Source organism: Alexandromys fortis, unplaced genomic scaffold, assembly GCF_014885135.2.
Source record: "Alexandromys fortis isolate MF-2015 unplaced genomic scaffold, M_Fortis_MF-2015_v1.1 scaffold_4, whole genome shotgun sequence".
NCBI lineage: Eukaryota > Metazoa > Chordata > Mammalia > Rodentia > Cricetidae > Alexandromys > Alexandromys fortis.
Genome location: NW_026067944.1, coordinates 979,931 through 997,255, shown reverse-complemented (window position 1 = coordinate 997,255; position 17,325 = coordinate 979,931). Strand labels below are relative to the sequence as shown.

General features: G+C 44.4%; 1 protein-coding gene across 7 annotated transcripts in view; it reads left to right on the top strand.

Moving 5' to 3' along the window:
* The first annotated feature begins 700 nt into the window (after window positions 1-700).
* Abhd3 (abhydrolase domain containing 3, phospholipase) overlaps window positions 701-17,325 on the top strand; it is a 61,915-nt gene continuing 45,290 nt past the window's right edge. For 3 of the 7 annotated variants that reach the window (XM_050148842.1, XM_050148844.1, XM_050148843.1), the window contains exons 1-3: window positions 705-941; window positions 1,317-1,480; window positions 2,616-2,798. In XM_050148842.1, the coding sequence (XP_050004799.1) occupies window positions 780-941; window positions 1,317-1,480; window positions 2,616-2,798 (509 nt within the window). In that variant the 5' untranslated portion in view covers window positions 705-779. Of the gene's footprint in view, window positions 942-1,316; window positions 1,481-2,615; window positions 2,799-17,325 lie in introns of all 7 variants that reach the window. The other 4 variants (XM_050148839.1, XM_050148838.1, XM_050148841.1 and 1 more) reach the window with 4 other exon arrangements.

Genomic DNA, 17,325 nt, shown 5'->3' with positions numbered 1-17,325 from the left:
AGCTGGGGAGTGCCTACCAGGCACAAAGCCCTGAGCGGGATCCCTTGCACTGTATAAACTTGATTTCAGCCCTTACCTTCACTGTTTCCCTGCTTACGTCTAGTCATCCTTGTTTCAAATGGCTTTAACTATCCTCAGACTTCTGACACATTGCCACTAACAAGCCTGAGAGAACCTCCTTCACGGACGCTTTCCTGAGTAATCAGCCCGAATCGCCATATGAATACCTGCGAGTTCACAGCATTCATCAACCACATGATTGAATCCTATTTCCGGCTCCTGACTTTTTGAAGACCCAGTTTTCATCTAATAGCCCTTAGCTGTTTAAAAGATTCACCGGGAGACTGAAAGTTGAGCATGAGTGTGTAATTGATGGTATGTTTTTTTCTTTGGATAGTTTTCCTAGGGACGCAAGCCCCGGTTGATGGAAGATTCTCTCCCTTCATAGCATCTACTTCCCTTCCGCGTCTACTTTGGAATCCGAAACTAGTGCCCGCTTCTCTCCTAACTGCTGCCTCCAGCGTTTACTTGTTCAAGGTCACGGCGGTAGGTGGCAGCGGGGGGCCGTTTCTTCTGCAAAGCTCACGCGCTCCCTCCGGTCTCTCCGGGGACACCGCCGGTCTGGAAGGTTCGCGGGTGGGGCGGGGCGAGACGGGCCCCGCCTCCCGGGCCGCGGTTGGCTGAGGCCGCGCTCCTCCCCGCAGGCGCCGCTCCCCAGCATCGCGGATCCCGGCGCTCAGGCAGGCCGGCCTCAGCTGCAGCTGCGCCGCCCTCGCGCCATGCAGAGCCTGGCCATGGACCTGCGGGTGCTGTCCCGGGAGCTGGCGCTCTACCTGGAGCACCAGGTCCGCGTCGGCTTCTTCGGCTCGGGCATGGGCTTGTCGCTGATCCTGGGCTTCAGCGTCGCCTACGCCTGCTACTACCTGAGCAGCATTGCCAAGGTGAGCCGGGGGCGGGGGCGGGGGCGGCGGAGCGTGGCAAGCTCCGGGGTCCCGAGGGCGCGCGGAGGTCCAGGGTCCTGCCACCAGGTTCTCCCGGCGTCCCCTTCCCCGGACCGGCCAGCACAACTGCGGTACTTCGGGGACGACACCGGCGCTCAGTTCGCGTTTCGTGTCCCCCCCCCCCCCCCGGGATGCGATTGAATGCATCTTGGGACTGTTGTGATTGTGGCTTCTGTGCGTCAGTCTCCGGGGAGACTGAATCAGAGGGCTCGCGCGCGGCCTGCGGGTGGGAGCACTATAAATCCGCTGGTTGCTGGTTTACGGCCGCCGTAAACTTTGTTCTGGACCCCTCACCGATGTTGCTTCTCCCCGCAGAAACCCCAGTTAGTGACTGGAGGGGAGAGTTTCAGCCGCTTCCTCCAGGACCACTGTCCGGTGGTGACAGAAACCTATTACCCAACGGTATGGTGCTGGGAGAGCCGAGGACAGACACTGCTGAGACCCTTCATCACTGCCAAGCCCCTGGTGCAGTACAGGAAGTAAGTGAATGTGTTTTTGCCCTATTATCTTCCAAATCACAGGTTTTAATTCCCGCTTCCAATTCTAAGTTAATACATCTGTGGTTAACAAAATGAAATGAAAGTAAAGAAAATTGGAAGAATGCGCGCCCACCCACCCACCTCCAGCCGCAGAACAATACGCCTATGTTGCTCCCGCCTTTTTTATTTTCTTTTTTCCTAACGGGCAGAATGGAAGTCCTAGCTTATTTCTGGGATGTGAGAAGCACATTGGTTTGGGGGGAGTACTGTTTTCCAATTTGTCCTTGAGGCTCTACAATCGCTTCAGGTTCTGTGTCTCCCCACGAAAGAACTCATAGTAACAAACGCATGGGTTTCTGAAGATAATGTTCTGATATTGCAGGTGTGGGTGGGGACATATCTAACCAGAGATTTAAATGGTGTCTAGTACTAATTTCCCTGAGTCATATAGTCTTTCTCTGGAGTTCCTTTTCTCCCTGCCGGCTCTACTATTGGGCCCACAATGCTGTGGGAAGTCATTCAAAAAGTAAATTTTGTAGTATTCAGTGAGGGCCTGCTTAGTTGAGTCAGAGTTGTAGATAGAACAGAGTTGGCTTACCCAGAATGCCCTGCTGGTCTCTGTATTACCTCAATTAATAGGAGTTAAATGCTATGCATTTGAGAGTAATAAAGAAATGATTAATATATGAAGGGCTGTGTGTGTGTGTAATACCAAGGATAAATCCAAAGCCTTGTGCATTCTAGGCAGGGACTTTCCACACTCCCTCCCAAATATTTGAAGTTCTTTGACGTTTATTCTTTTTTAAGTTCATTTTAAAAATAATTTATTGGTTTTTTTAACAATTTTGTGCATATATATATAATGTATTTTGACCACGTTTATACATATACACCCCAATTACCCTGATTTAGTCCCTTCTGAAGTTCATTTTTTACCTATTTTTATTGGAACTGCTGGAAATAGGGTATTAATTTTGGTAATATTTTTGTAATGAAAGAAAGTGACTCATAGATACGTATATGTGGATATGGTAAGTTATTTTGAGATGACTAGATAATGTCAGATTTATAGAATGAAAACACCAAGGTGCAACTTAAGCACTCCTCAGTAATGCCTTTGAATGGTCATTTTCAGTGAACTCATCAAGACAGCGGATGGAGGCCAGATCTCCCTGGACTGGTCTGATAACAATAACAGCTCATGTTATACGGATGCCAACACCAGACCCACCATCCTGCTGTTGCCTGGCCTCACTGGAACAAGCAAGGAATCCTACATCCTGCACATGATCCAACTCAGTGAAGAATTAGGGTACAGGTACCTATGAAAGATTATTTCCCATTTTTCACTTAATTCTTACTGACATAAATATTTCAGGCTGAGTGAGCATGGTGGCATAAGCCTTTAATCCCAGCACTAGGAAACAGAGGAAGGGAGATCTCTGTGAGTGCAAGACCAGCTTAATCTTTGTAGAAAGTTCCAGGCTATTAAGGTACATAGAGAAAAACATGCCTGCCCCCCCCCCCACAATTTTCTCCCAGGTGATGTTGCACACCTTTATTCCCAGCACTCAGGAGGCAGAGGCAGGCGGATCTCTGAGTTTAAGGCCAGCCTGGTCTACAGAGCAAGTTCCAGGACAGTCAAAGCTTCAGAGAAACCCTGCCTTAAAAAACATACAAACAAAAAAATAAGATTTTTTTCCTTAGATGTATGTTTCAAATATACACACACTCACACTCCTTCATGCATAAATTAAGCAATCTCCTAAATTATTACTTCACTCTGATTTCTCTTTTGTCTCCATTTCCCATCTGATCACCTACAGGAAATGACTCTTAGTCACACAACAACTTAGGGTAAATGACAAATGATATTAGAACCACTTGGCCATTGATAGTGTCATTCCCCTCCCCACACTCATCCACCCCTCAAGAGTGTTCAGCAGAGTAGCCGTTCCAAGCTCCTGAGACAGTGTACCAAGTGGGCTCTTGGTTACACTTTGAATTCAGGCCTTACCTTTGTTGATCTTATTTGCCTGGCTCTGATCCCAGTGTGAAATATGAGCCTTAGCTTGTAGTCACCCATCACCTTCCACGGGCCATCGGTTCCTTTTTTTGTCCACTTGAATTTGCAGGTGCACGTGGCTGATTGCCAGATGATACCACAGCATGTTTAAACAACCATTATTCAACTTGACCACCATAATTCAATTTTTCCAAGTGAGTTGGCAGCCTTCCATTTTAGACTCAGCTCTGGAGGCTTATGGCAAGGCTGCTCTGAACGGTACTGCTATTTCATGTGCTGGTCTTGAGCTGATGGTGTGATACACTCTGTGACTTGGATTTAGAGTTGACTCCTTTCTTCTAAACTGAAAATGCTCATTTCTATGATGCTTCAGTAGAAAGAGGGAAATATCATAACAGAAAATTCTGTTTTAACAAGTTAACTCTGATCTTTTACAGACAAAGCCTATTATGTCCAGAAAATAACATTCTCTCAAAAGCTCAAAGTATTCTTGACTTAGGATTTGCTAAGAAGTAGCAGGAACCCACGGTTATTCCATTTTAAACAACATCCACTTAGATTGAAGCTTGTTTCTAATTTATATCTAAAGCTTGGTCATGCTAAAAAGGTAGGGGTCTAGAAAGCCACCCCCCAGTTCCAGTTTTGAGACAGGATCTCATGTAGGCCAGGCTAATCTCAACATCATTATGTAGCCAAAATGTAGGGAAGGCTTGTGCTGAGAATTATGAGGAGACACAAAAAATCTGAACTTGTACTTTCCTGGGGGCCTTGTAAGGAGAAAGCTGTGCCAGTTCATTGTCAGCAGCTTCAAGAACTGGTCAAGGGTGGCCTTGAACTGCTGGTTCTCCTGCTCAACCTCACAGGGTTGTGATCACACATTTATCAGTACTCTGGGTTCATGAAGTTATGGAGACTTAACGCAGGGTCTTATGCACACTAGATTTTAGTGTATTTCAGCCTGAGTGTGATGTGTTCTGGGCTGGATCAGGCTGGCCTTGGCAGGAAGGAAGAGGAAAGAACAAGCTATTGTAAGTAAACTCTTTGGTGATCTTGGGACTTAGTCCCATTTATTTTTAGCTGCCAAGAGTCTCTGGTCTGGTCGAGGAAATGGTTCAGTCATACAGTGCCTGCTCAGTAACCATGAGAACCTGAATCTGGATACTCAGAATTCACATAAAACACTGAGCACAGGACCTGGAGATATGGGTCAGCAGTTAAGAGCACACACTGCTCTTGCAAAGGATCAGATTGAGTTCCTAGCACCCACGTGGTGTCTCACCACTGCCTAGTTCCAGATTCTCTTCTGACTTCATGGACACCAGGCATGCAACGTGATATATGCAAACAAACACTCATACACATACAATAAATATTTTTTCTAAAGAAAGCTGGATAGATATGTGCCTGTATCCCCAACACTGGTGATAATGGAGGAGGTCCAAGTTTTGAAACTCATAGGCCACCAGTCTACCCAGATGGATGAGCTTCAGGTCTACTTAGAGACCCTTTTTTGAAAAACTGAAGCAGGTAGTAATTGAGGAAAGACCCTCTACATCAACCTCTTTCTTCTATATACATGCATCCACATGTACCCACCCATACGAACAAGTACGTGCAACACATAAACACACAAACACAAAGAAATTCTGAGTTTTACAAATAGAGCCTTGAGAGAAACAATTTCAAGTCTCTGACCTAAGTTGGAAAGGCTGTATCAGTTCACTCTCGCCACTGAACAAACCCTCCAAAGGTCAGCAGTTTAAAACAACCGTTCTGCTCAGTCCCAGGGGCTAACAGTTGGGCTAAGGTCGCTAAGTGCAGTCTTAGCCAGGGTTATTTGTGCATATGTGATTAACTGTCAAGACAGCCACATGCTTGGGGACTCTGGGACCACTCAGCTCTGCTGTCATCTACACTCAGGCTCACCCTGGGCTGCTCTTTTGGTGGAATAGGGTTTACTGAAAGTAAAAATCAAAGCTGTCAGGGCCTCTGAGGCCCAAACTGAGAACTCCTCCAGTGTTTCTTCTGTAGTCTACTACAGGGCAGATGAGATAGTCATCCCAGAGTCCTGAGCAGGGATTGCAGACTCCTACAGAAAGGATGGGTAGTTTCAAGACCACTGAAGTAAAATGTAAATCTAAAAACTTGACTTCTAGAAGGCTGTTCTGAGTCCTGAGGGGTGTGGCTGGAATCTAGCAGGTGACAGGGCTTGAGGAACGCTCTGTAATATGGTGGGACAGAGATGGGCTTCGGGGTTCAACCTGGACACTCTTGTTGGGACTGCCACTTAGAGTGATCCCAGAAGTTAACTGAATTGTCCCACCGTACTTCCCTGTCTGACATCAGAGAACTTAGTTGGGGTGTATATAGTACTTAACTGCACACACTGGGTCTTTCGAAAGTGTTTTTCTTCTTTCTGTTGTGTTCCAGTCTGACCAGAGTAGTAACTGTTTTATAATTTAGAAGCTCAAGGCACATCTTCGGGACCATGTGGACATCATGTCTTTTACAGTGTTTTGTCGACAGAGATGAACATTCATACGATGCAAAGGAGTCAGCTCCACTCATTATTCTGTATAAAAGAGAAGACTTGGGAGTAGGCATGAGTTCTGTCAGGGCAGCAGGGAACTGATGCTGAGTCTTGAGAGAGATTCTAACTACAGCCTGTAGATAAATGAAACCAAAGGTCAGTGTAAACACAGTATTTTCCACTCACTCAAAATGAACAATTGATGGGAAGGAAGCTAGGCCAAAGTTTATGTAAGATAATTATGTGCAAAGGTATTCTAACTAGGTCAAAGGTAAATAGTCTTGGATAGAGAATATTTGACCTGCTTATAGTGACCATCTTCACAGCACTATGGTTACAAAATGTCCTCTTGGAGGAGACTGTTGTTGAGCCAGATAAATTCTTCCCAATTTTATCAATCTGTTGAGACAAACGTTTCCTAGAAGGCACATGACATAAGAAAGGTCTCAAGGTTTATAGAAAAACATCCCATGAGCATAGGAAAAGGATAGTTCCCTCCAATAACAAAAAGTTCTTTTTCTTTGAGCCAGGGTCTCACTTTGTAGCGTAACACTCAGTATGCTGTCAAGGCCGCCTCAGTTGTCCAAGTGCTACAAGTGATTGATAGGCATCATCACCATGTGCTGCTGCTGCTTCCTCCTCTTCTTCTTCTAAAATTTACTTCTATTCCATGTGCATTTATGTTTCACCTGATGTATGTCTGTGTGAGGGTGTCAGATTCCTAAAAACTGGAGTTACAGATGATTGTGAGTCACCATGTGGGTGCTGGGAGTCAAATCTGGGGCCTCTGGAAGAGCAGCCAGTGCTGGTGACTGCTGAGGAAATGACTCAGATGATAAAGACCATTCAAGTAATGAGGACCTGAGCTAGAAACCCTCAGGACCATGTTAAAGACAAACAAAAAGCCAGATGCCACAGACATAGCACAGGTGTCTGCGGTCCTGTGATTCCTCCCAGGATATGGGAATAGAGACAGGAGAACCCCAGAACAGGAGAGCGTGGTCCAGCTAGCCTGGCATGCAAAACAGAAAGAAATGAGAGAGACCCTGTTTCAAACAGAGTAGAATTTATAGACTGACCTCGAGGCGGCCCTTTGTCCTCCGTGTGCACACTGTGGCCCACACAGACTCATGCTCATTCAAACACGTAAAGTCTCTCTTTGTGACATTTATCCTTGTAGTCTGCTCAAGGGACTGAGACAAGAGGATCACTTGAGTCTAGGAGTTTGGGGCCATTCCTGAGCAACATAATGAAACACTCATCAGGAAAATGAAGATTTTAATAATAAAAGAAACCTACATGTAGCAGCATAGGCTAATAGGTAGTATTTTATACCTGAATATATAATATCCTATTTTCTTAATTTTTTTTTCCTTTCTTTGAATTGATTTCCTAGGCTGAAACACAAACAAGGAGGAAACAGTGATCCTGACTAGGTCTGGATCAGCTTTCTACCTTGGCCTTTTTGGTCATTTGTCCTTATGCTGCCCCCCCCCCCAGCTAATATTAAAGAGTGACTTGCCCAGAATTATGTAATAACAAGCTCGTTGGAATCTAGGTCAGTCATTAAGTATTTTGTGCTGTGCAGTATCAGAACCTATATTCCCTAGGAAGCTATGGTCTAGTTGGAGTGACAGCATGTGCAGAAACAGGGAAGTGTGCAGTCTGCAGGCCCAGAATTGGCTGCAAGTGACAGAAAACCCAAACTAACAATGGCCTTAACAAAATTCAAGTTGGCCTAAAGGGTATCTCAGTGTTAGAGCACTTGGCTTAGCGTATGAGAGGCCCTGGGATGTGTCCCCAGCACCAAAGGAAGACAAAAGTAAGGCACACATGTCTTTGTTGTGAAAGTCACAGCTTGTCTGGTGTACGTCAGTACCCAGAGCCCAGGCACTGTGTGTGTGTGTGTGTGTGTGCGTGTGCATGAAGAAGCCAGAGGATAGTCCTGGTTGTTGTTTCTCAGGCACCATCCATGGTTTTTTAGTTTTGTTTTCTTGTTTGCTTAGAGCTTGGCAAATAGGCAAGATTGGCTGACCAGTGACCCCAAGAAGCTGCCTGTCTTTCTCTGTCATATCCCCCATACACAAGGGTTACAGGTGTTCTCTGCTATGCCTGTCTTTATATGGGACTCTGAACTCCTGCTCACACAGTGAAGACCTTACCCTCTGAGCCATCTCCCCAGCCCCGTCACTGTAGGTCTGAACTCCCGCTCACACAGTGAAGACTTTGCCCTCTGAGCCACCTCCCTGGCCCCGTTACTGAAGCTCCAGTACCCAGAAAATAAAAGGAGAGTAGAAAACACACTATCATGCTTTAAGGGTGCACGGCTGAGGACTGAGGGCTCAGTTAGTGCTGGTGTGCTCACCTCACATATGTGGGGCCCTAGATTTGATCCCCAGAAACTTCCCTAACGTGTTGTCATTCCATCCAATGTCCTCAGAGGAGCCAGCACAGAAGCTGGGCATACACTTGATAAGTCTGCCCAGAATGGGAGGGAGAGGGAGGCTGAGTCAGAAGAAAGGGGGCAGTCTTTTTAATTTTGTTGGGAATTTTCAGCACTAAGACTTCTGTTTTGAAACATATTTCACTGCTTTTTTTTTCCCTACTTAGAGAAAGCACTGTTTTTGTGGTTTGGTCTGACAGAACAATGGCCTTTTATTCACTGCAGAACCCACTTGTTGGCCGCAAAGAGAGAGACTCATTTGGGAAATGGTTTAAATAAGGTTAGAATTTGACTGCTTTCAAGTGTATCTTTACTTCTGTTTGGGATTTTTGTAGGGGTGTAGTGACCATTATATCACAGGTTTCAATAATATGTCACGTTTTCAGCATCATTAGACATACCTTGGGGCAATCTGTAGATTCCCAAAGGAGGAAGAATGAGAAAAACCAGATTAAGAAAGATAGAGCTGTTGAAACAACAGTTTGTTCTGACTGCCTCCTCCATTTTAGATTAGAAACTATTTTAAGTTAGCATCAGAAACGTTTTATCTTGATAACTCACTTTTTGTATAAATGATATTTTTAAGTGTGAAAAATAAGGTAATTATAACTTATTGTTCTTGAGACTAGCTAGGTTAAACATATTAGAAAACACTGATGAAAAGTTTAGATTGTGTAATGATAGACTAGAAGAATAATTATGGTGGACCCTGACAAGTGGTCCCATTGTTAGATAGCCCACTGTCATACTCCTCAGAGATAAAGGTGCATCTTGGTGGCCAAGCACTTGCCTAGCATGCCCAAGGTTTTGCTCCAACACACACACACACACACACACACACACACACACACACACACACGCACGAAGGCTAAAACAAAAGTAAGCACAGCCCTTTCAGGGTCAGAGCTCTGTTATAAGAGTTGGCAGCCTGTGTTACTAGCTTAGATAAGAAGGGAACAGTGAGGGGTCTTTGAGTCAGCTCTGAGGAGTTCAGATCCCAGCTGGGTCACACGCTGCATGTGCTTCCGGGAACATCTTGTCCTGCTCCCCTTGCTCTTCCACTTCTCTTGCAGAGGGTACCTTCCACCTCTTAGAATTGCGAGGCTCACATGCAGTCTATGTAAAGAACATTGCCTGGGCTCTCGCCAAGAACAAACATCTAGAAAGTATTGGTCTCGGAGCCTGTGGGCGTGAATGAGGGTCATTATCTTGCTTCTGGAAGAGCCTAGTCATTCTAGAAGGACAAGATAGAAGTAAGGTGCATCGGGCAGTCTATTGCCCAAAGAAACCATTCCAAGAAAGCCTAGAGTCGTGTACCTAGCAGGGCAGTGTGTAAGCCAAAGGATGTGCCTGGAACTCACAGAGATCCGCCTGCCTCTGCCTCCCAAGTGCTGCGATTAAAAGTGTGCACCACCACAGCCTGGCGAAAGAGCAGTCTTGATGCGGCTGTGTTAGAGGTTTTCGCTTTCCTCGCATGTAGGAAGTGTTTGAAACACTGTGTCTAAAAATTAAGCTGTATTCTCAAAATAGTAACTGACTGTTCTGGTTTTTAAAGCCATGGGGCCACTAAGACTTTAACTCCATCAGAGATCACCAGAATTGCTATCTTGTGGCTGTTAGTTTTTAGCCTTTAAGGGGAGGGGACAGAGAAGTAGTGAGTCGAATAAAGAGTTCCAAACAGAGAAAAATCAGTCCTGCTGTTCTGTAGCCAGGGGTGGGGGGTGAGTATGTGCAGTTTACAGCAAAAGCTTCTATGTCTTACTGAGAACCAGATGAGAACCCTGGGAAGGCTGCAACACAAAGAAATGGTGAAAGCCAGGAACTAGAAACATTTAATTAGCCTGAATTGATTATTACACATTGGATACATATATTGAATTATCATGTAGTATCATCTGCTAATTTGTACAATCATGTCAATTGGAAATGAAAATTTCAAATTAGCTTAACATGTTGATTGATTGCCAGCAATAGATTCCCTACTATGTACTATACACAGTCTTATTTTATAAACACTCAATTCCAAGACATGCTTTGTTTAAGCCACGGTCTCATTATGTAGTCCATGCTGTCTTAAGATTCGTCTTACAGCTTACGATGGCCTTGAATTCACCAAGCTACTTTAATGACTTGGTGATAGTTTAATCAAAGTTTTACAATTAGTATGTCACAAGATCAAGATTGAACTGCACAACTTCACTACAGATAATTGTATGGTTTCTTTTAGACTGTTTGGCATCTTATTAGTTCTTGATAAACCCAAACAACTTTTTGACTTCCTCTTTGTGGCTGCTCTTGGCCTTGGATTTCCGATGCCCCTCCTTTCACCTTCCACATTCTGCAATTATCAGTATGTACCCACCACTCAAATCTCCTTTGATAACTTTTCATACCCTTGGACCTCTAGGTGCTCAGTTTATGGCAAGTAACTCTTCAAATGTCTAACAGTTTCTACTTTTTAATTGGAATTTTTAGTCCTTTTATAAATAAAGTAATTAATAATATGGTAGATTTAAGGTATACCATTTATAATTCAGTTTCTATTTTTAAAATTCCTATTACTTCCCCTTTCTCTAATAAATAAATTTACTTATTATCAAAATTGGACAGTTTTGGGATGTTTTCAATTCTTCTTCATTCTTCCTGTCTTCTCCCTCTTGGAGTCTCAATTTCATGTATAGCAGGCTTTTTGATACTGGGATTTTTGTTTGTAGACAAGATATCACTGGAGCCCTGACTGGCCTGGAAATTGCTGTGCCTACCAGGATAACCTGACCTTGAACTCCCAGAGGCGTGCTGGCAGCCTCTGCCTCCTGAGTCTAGGGAATGTCCCAGCACACCTGCCTCTCTTTATATTAACCAACTGCTGATGTCCCGTTTGTTATGATCAAGGCCAATGAACTTGGCCTTGTGCTTGCTAAACTTAGCATATCCTCAGCCTCTTGGAATTTCCATTTTTAAGAGATTTATTCATTTTTGTTTTGTATGAAGTCCATGCACAGTGTGCGAGCCTAATGCCTGAGGAAGCCAGAAAATGGCTTGAGGTATCCCAGAACAGACCGCTGTGTGTCTTCTGAAAGATGGCTTGAGATATCCCAGAACAGACCGCTATGTGTCTTCTAAAAGAGCAGCCAGGGCTGGAACTGCTGAGCCATCTCTCCAGCCTCACCCAGGAACTTCCGTTTTTGTAGGTGCTGTCCTTCTCTCTCTCTCTCTCTCTCTCTCTCTCTCTCTCTCTCTCTCTCTCTCTCTCTCTCTCTCNCTCTCTCTCTCTCTCTCTCTCTCTCTCTCTCTCTCTCTCTCTCTCTCTCTCTCTCTCTCTCTCACACACACACACACACACACACACACACACAGAATCCCAAGTGTTCTATGTTTGTTTTAATTCTACCATCTGGACTACACGAGAACAGTTATCTTATTTCTTGAGTGTGGGTTGTTTTCTCATTTTTTCATGGTTCACTAATTTTGAGTTGTGTTGTAGATGGCCCATTTTAAAAATTCTGGGTGCTGAGCTGTGCAATGGTGGCACACACCTGTAATACCAGCACTCGGGAGACAGAGTCAGGCAGGTCTCTGTGAGTTTGAGACCAGCCTGCTCTACAAAGTGAGTTCCAGGACAGCTAGGGCTACATAGAGAAAAAGAAAATCAAAAGGCTGGATTCTGTTATATTTTCCTGGGTAATACTGATTTTCTTTATTAGCAGGCAGGTTAGCAAAACTCAGAGTTCAACTCTGTATCATCTATGATGAACGGCCTTAAGGTTGCTGCTCAGCACCTGCCAGGCAGCGGGCTAGAACAGGGGAGTAATGTGGAGATTGAGGCCTGGGTTTCATCTGGAATTTAGAGCTCTTTTCTATCTTTTCTATTTCCAGCCATATAGTTGTTTCAGACTTTATACTCTTCATGATCATAAGATGAAGTATTTCTGCTGGATTTTTGACTGCACTGAAAATACCAACTTCTGCTACTCATCACAAAACTAAACAGGAGCCCCCACTCCCAAGTGCTGATTTATTCTCCCTATGTCAACTTGTGAAAGTTTACAGCCCCTATTCTATGGCAGGGTTGGCCTGATAAGCTCGTGCTGGAACCGGAGCCCCTGTCATTGTCTCTAACCTTGGAGCTCAGTTCCTAGGCCTGGAGAGATGGCTCAGCAGTTAAGAACACTTGCTGCCTTTGCAGAAGACCTGAGTTCAGTTTCCATACCTGTGTCCGTAGCTCACAATGGCTTGTAGCTCCAGATCTATGAGATCTGATTCCCGTTTTCTGGCCTCCATAGGTACCAGCACACTCCCACATGCACATTTATTATCCTTTAGATCACTGTGTTAGTCACTTTTCAGTTGCTGTGAGAGACACAAATGACCAAGCAACTTGCAAAGAAAGCATTTAATTGGTGGCCGGCCTTCAGTTTCTGAGAGTTAGTTCATGATCATGGTATAAAGCATGGCAGTTGGCAGGAAGGTGTGGTGCTGGAGCTCACATCTGATCTACAAGCAGGAGGCAGAGGGAGCTAGACTGGGCCTGCCGTGAAGCCCACCCCTGCTGACACACCTCCAACAAGCGCATGCCTCCTAATCCTTCCCAGCAGTTCTAGCAACTGGGGCCCAAACATTTAAAACCTGCGCATATAGGGCCATTCTCATTCAGACCACCACAGCAGCCTTGTTCCAGCTAAGAGCATCTTCCTTCTCTGAGCCTTAGGACAGCTATGTTGGCCTCTTGCCTTGTGTCTATTCCACTTGTCCTGTCAGTTCGGCCCAGAAACCCAAAGAGCTTTCCTTTCTGTGCCACTCACCGGGCCTTGAACCCTCTTGTGCTGTGTCATCAGCTGAAAATTCGGCCCCTGGCCTTGAGTGGAACTGAAGGTATTGTATTCCCTGGAGAATGTTTGTGTGTTGTTGTTTGTTTCTCTCTTACAGGCTTTGATTTGCTTTTTAGTTCAGTAGGTTCTGTTTGATGTGGATTCTAAATGAATGGGTCTTTCTAACATTAGTAGTCGTACAAAGTGTGCAGACATGCCTGTCAGGGTGGTGAGCAGTCACAGTGCCTGCTTATTGGTGGCCCTGAAAGACCAGCTCTCAAGGCTACTCCGAGGGTTTGAAGAAAAGCTCCACAGCATAGCAAAACTGAACTTGAGATTTTCTGAGAAGTACAGAATAAATTCAAACACGTGCTGTTAGGATCATGTTCATTATTTTTCTGTCTATTTTTTTTTAATTTTCTTCTAAGTTCTAATTCTTTCTAGTTTTCCTTTGTTTCAATTCTCTTTTCCAATTCTCTCTTCTTTGTTCACCTACCTTAAAATACATGTTTGACAGGAGGCTTGAGGCAGTGAGAAAAAAGTTACAAGAGTTGCAGCTCATTGGTCACAGCACATTCCTTGGGTAAGGACAGAGCCATTTACCTTGGCAATGCAAGGTTTCAAGGTTCCTGGTATAAGACTGTGACAAGAAGCACAGTGCCTGGTGAGACAAGCTGCAAGATGGGTCTTCATCAGCCAGACTTGGTAAAGGAAGAATTGGCATGATTTTTTAGGTTGCTTTGTGTTAATAACCTTGGTTTAACATCTGTAACTCTAACCTTATGCATATCTCTAAAGTTTTAACTTATGATCCATATACAGAAACATCCCACCCAGTTTGAACTTGCTCTGAGGTAAAAGTGAGCTAATTGTGTGTAGTTTGAGTAAAGGAACAAAGCAGACTGTTAAGTGTCTTACAGTCCTTGTGGGACAGTAGATCTAGCTATGAAGCATATCCTAGTATATTTTCTATATATCAAAATTATACAGCTTAATGAGAAGTCATCTTCCTGACCACCCATGGATGTACGTGCCCATAAGATTGAGATGCAATCATGAGATTACATATACACCTCACCTGAGATTACACACTGCAATGCAGATACTGGGGAGACACCGTAGCTGCTTTTGCACATGTGAAATTACAGACAGGAGCAACAGTTTCCAGAGCTGGTTGTTCTCTCAGGCCTTGGCTGAGCAGAGAACCATTGCTCTGGAGGGCAGAGCACTAGTTGTCAGCTGCTGCAGCTCCCAGGGCAGGGGTAGTGGCAGCTGATTGAAGGTTTCTCTCACTCGACCCCTTTCTGATTGCTGTTTCTACTTTTATATTTTATCATTACATTTTAGTTTTTTGTTTTGTGGGGGAAGGGGCAAATGTTCATCAGCTGGGCATGGAGGTCAGAGGACAGTCTGTGGGAACTGATTCTCTCCTTCTACCACATGGTTCATAGGGGTCAAATTCAGGGTTATCAGACCTGGCAGCACACACTGAAGCCTTCTGTGTTTCTCTTTCGCAACTGGGGAATCAGGCTATCATATGTGCCAGTCAAGTCTATCACCGAGCTTCTTCCCAACTCCTGAGAACATTATTGATTCTAGTGCCTGGGGCATTTTTACCGGCTTCTAATTTGCAGAGACCGGAGATATTACTGAACATTCTATAATGCACATGGCAGCCCTGCAACAAAGAGTCATTTCATCTCAAATACCTAGAGTGTTGAAGATCGAAACCCAGCTCGATCTCGTTTATTTAACTTTCATTAGAGAAAACTCGTCTGCTTCCCTGGTGCATTATACTATAATAAAATACCAGACTCTGGACATTGATAGAGAAAAGAGGTTTATTTCGACTCACTTTCCAGAGGTCCAAGACCAAGGTGTCACATATGGTAATAACCTTGCTTCTGTCTGGGGAGAGACATGCAGTGTTCACATGTGTGTCCTGTCTTTCACTCTTCTTTGACAGTAGGAATACACCTGGATGACCCTGTCTGACCCCAGTCATCTCCCAAAGGGCCCACCTGTTAACATCATAGATTTAACTTCTAATCTCTTAACATCTCACAATTAAATTCCCACACAGGAACTCTTAGGAAGTGCATGCAAGTCGTGTGAAATTTTGGTTAATGTGTTCTCTTTTTTTCAGAACATTCTTCCTACCAGATTTCTTTTTAAGGTTCTTTTTTTTTTTTTTCAATTATGCGTCTATATACATGGAGGCCAAAGAGCATCATGTCCACTGAGCTGGAGTTGCAGGCTGTTGTGACCTGCCTGACATGGGTGCTGGGAGCTAAGCTCAAGTCCTCTGCACAGGCACTGTGACCTCTTCACAGTTAGCCGCTGAGGTTAACTTCTGAATTAGCTATATTTCCATTGCTGTAATAAAACACTCTGACCAAGGTAATTTATAAAAGAAAGCTTTTAATTTAACTTAGAGTTTCAGAGGATTAGAGTCCATGGTGATGGAGCGAAGGCATGGCAGCAAGAACAGCTGAGAGCTCACAGCTTAAAACCACAAGCAGGAGGCAGAGAGCACACTGGGAATTGTTGCAGAACATTTGTTTATACTGCAAAGATGTGTCTCTGCCTAAGGCACCTTCCGATTGGATTAATAAAGAGCTAAATGGCCAATAGCTAGACAGGAGAGACAAGGTGGGACTTTTTGGCACAGAGCGAACTGGGAGGAAGAATCTTGGTGCCCACTTTCACCAGCAGACTCGGAGCAAGTTGGATGTGCTGAACCAAGCCACATGTAACCAAGCCACATGGCAGAAAATAGATTTTTTAAAAAATGATTTAATTAAGTTATAAGAGCTAGTTGAGAAAAAGCCTAAGCTAGTGCCAAGTTTTTATATTTAATAATAGTCTCTGGCTCATTATTTGGGGGATGTTGGTCCAAAGACAGTCTGACAAGAAAGCTTGCTACAGAGAATAGCATGAGTCTTCTAAAACCTCAGTCTCACCCACAGTGACACGCCTCTTCTGACAAGGTCACACCTCCTGATCCTTCCCAAAGAGTTCTACCAACTAGGGATCAAGTATTCAAACATATGAAGCTATGGGGGTCTTGCTCCTTCAGACAGAGAGATACCACCCCTCGGCCCTCTGCGTACCATATGTGTTCATTTTTAATGTCTTCTTGTTGATTCTGTTCTCGCTGAGAAGAAAAAGTTCAACAGGTAAAGACACAGGAAGACCATTTAGTAGTCCCATTTTTATGTATACACCATTTAAAGTCATTTGGACAAATGAAAAAAAATTGTTTGGAGGATGCTAATTTAGCTGGTGGCTTGTCTCCACCTCTCACCAGCTGGTGGAAGAGACGGCAACTTGACTGGGCAGTTTCCTCGTTCCTCCTTACCCTTCTGCCCACATCCAAACTAGGAGACTGCTGTGACAGAGATGGAGAGGTCTAATCAGGAGCCCCAAGATGTGATCCACTTTCTGTGGTGCCCTGGGGAAAAGCACACAAACCCAGTCTGCAGCTTGGAGGACAGTCCCAGGTAGATAGGCTGCTTTTGCATGCATTTGCAAACCATCTCTTTCTCTCCCCTCTCCAGCTGTGTGGCCTTCTCACACTGTAATCCTGTGACATCTTACTTCAGCAGCCCTTCGACTCTGTCCTTAAAGTTTCCTCCCTAAAGTGATTCTTACTTAACTAGGAGGTTCAGGTGCAAGGTCACACATGCAGCTTAGGTACTTATACAATGAGTCTTAGTGGCCGACTTACATTTTATTTATATTTAGTCTGTCTTACTATTCTTTTTGGTGGTCTCGAGGGAGGTAGAAGAAAGCCAGGTATAGTGGAATGTTCTCTCAGTCCAACTAGTTGGGAAGCTGAGGCGAAGGGTGACTTCCAGTTGAGTTTAAGACAAGCCTGGGAAAGGTAGGGGATCCAATCTCTCTTATTTTTAAGATTTATTTATTTATTATGTATACAGTGTTCTGTCTGAATGTATACCTGCACTACAGGCAAGAAGAGGGTACCAGATTGCATTACAGATGCTTGTGAGCCGCCATGTGGGTGCTGGGAATTGA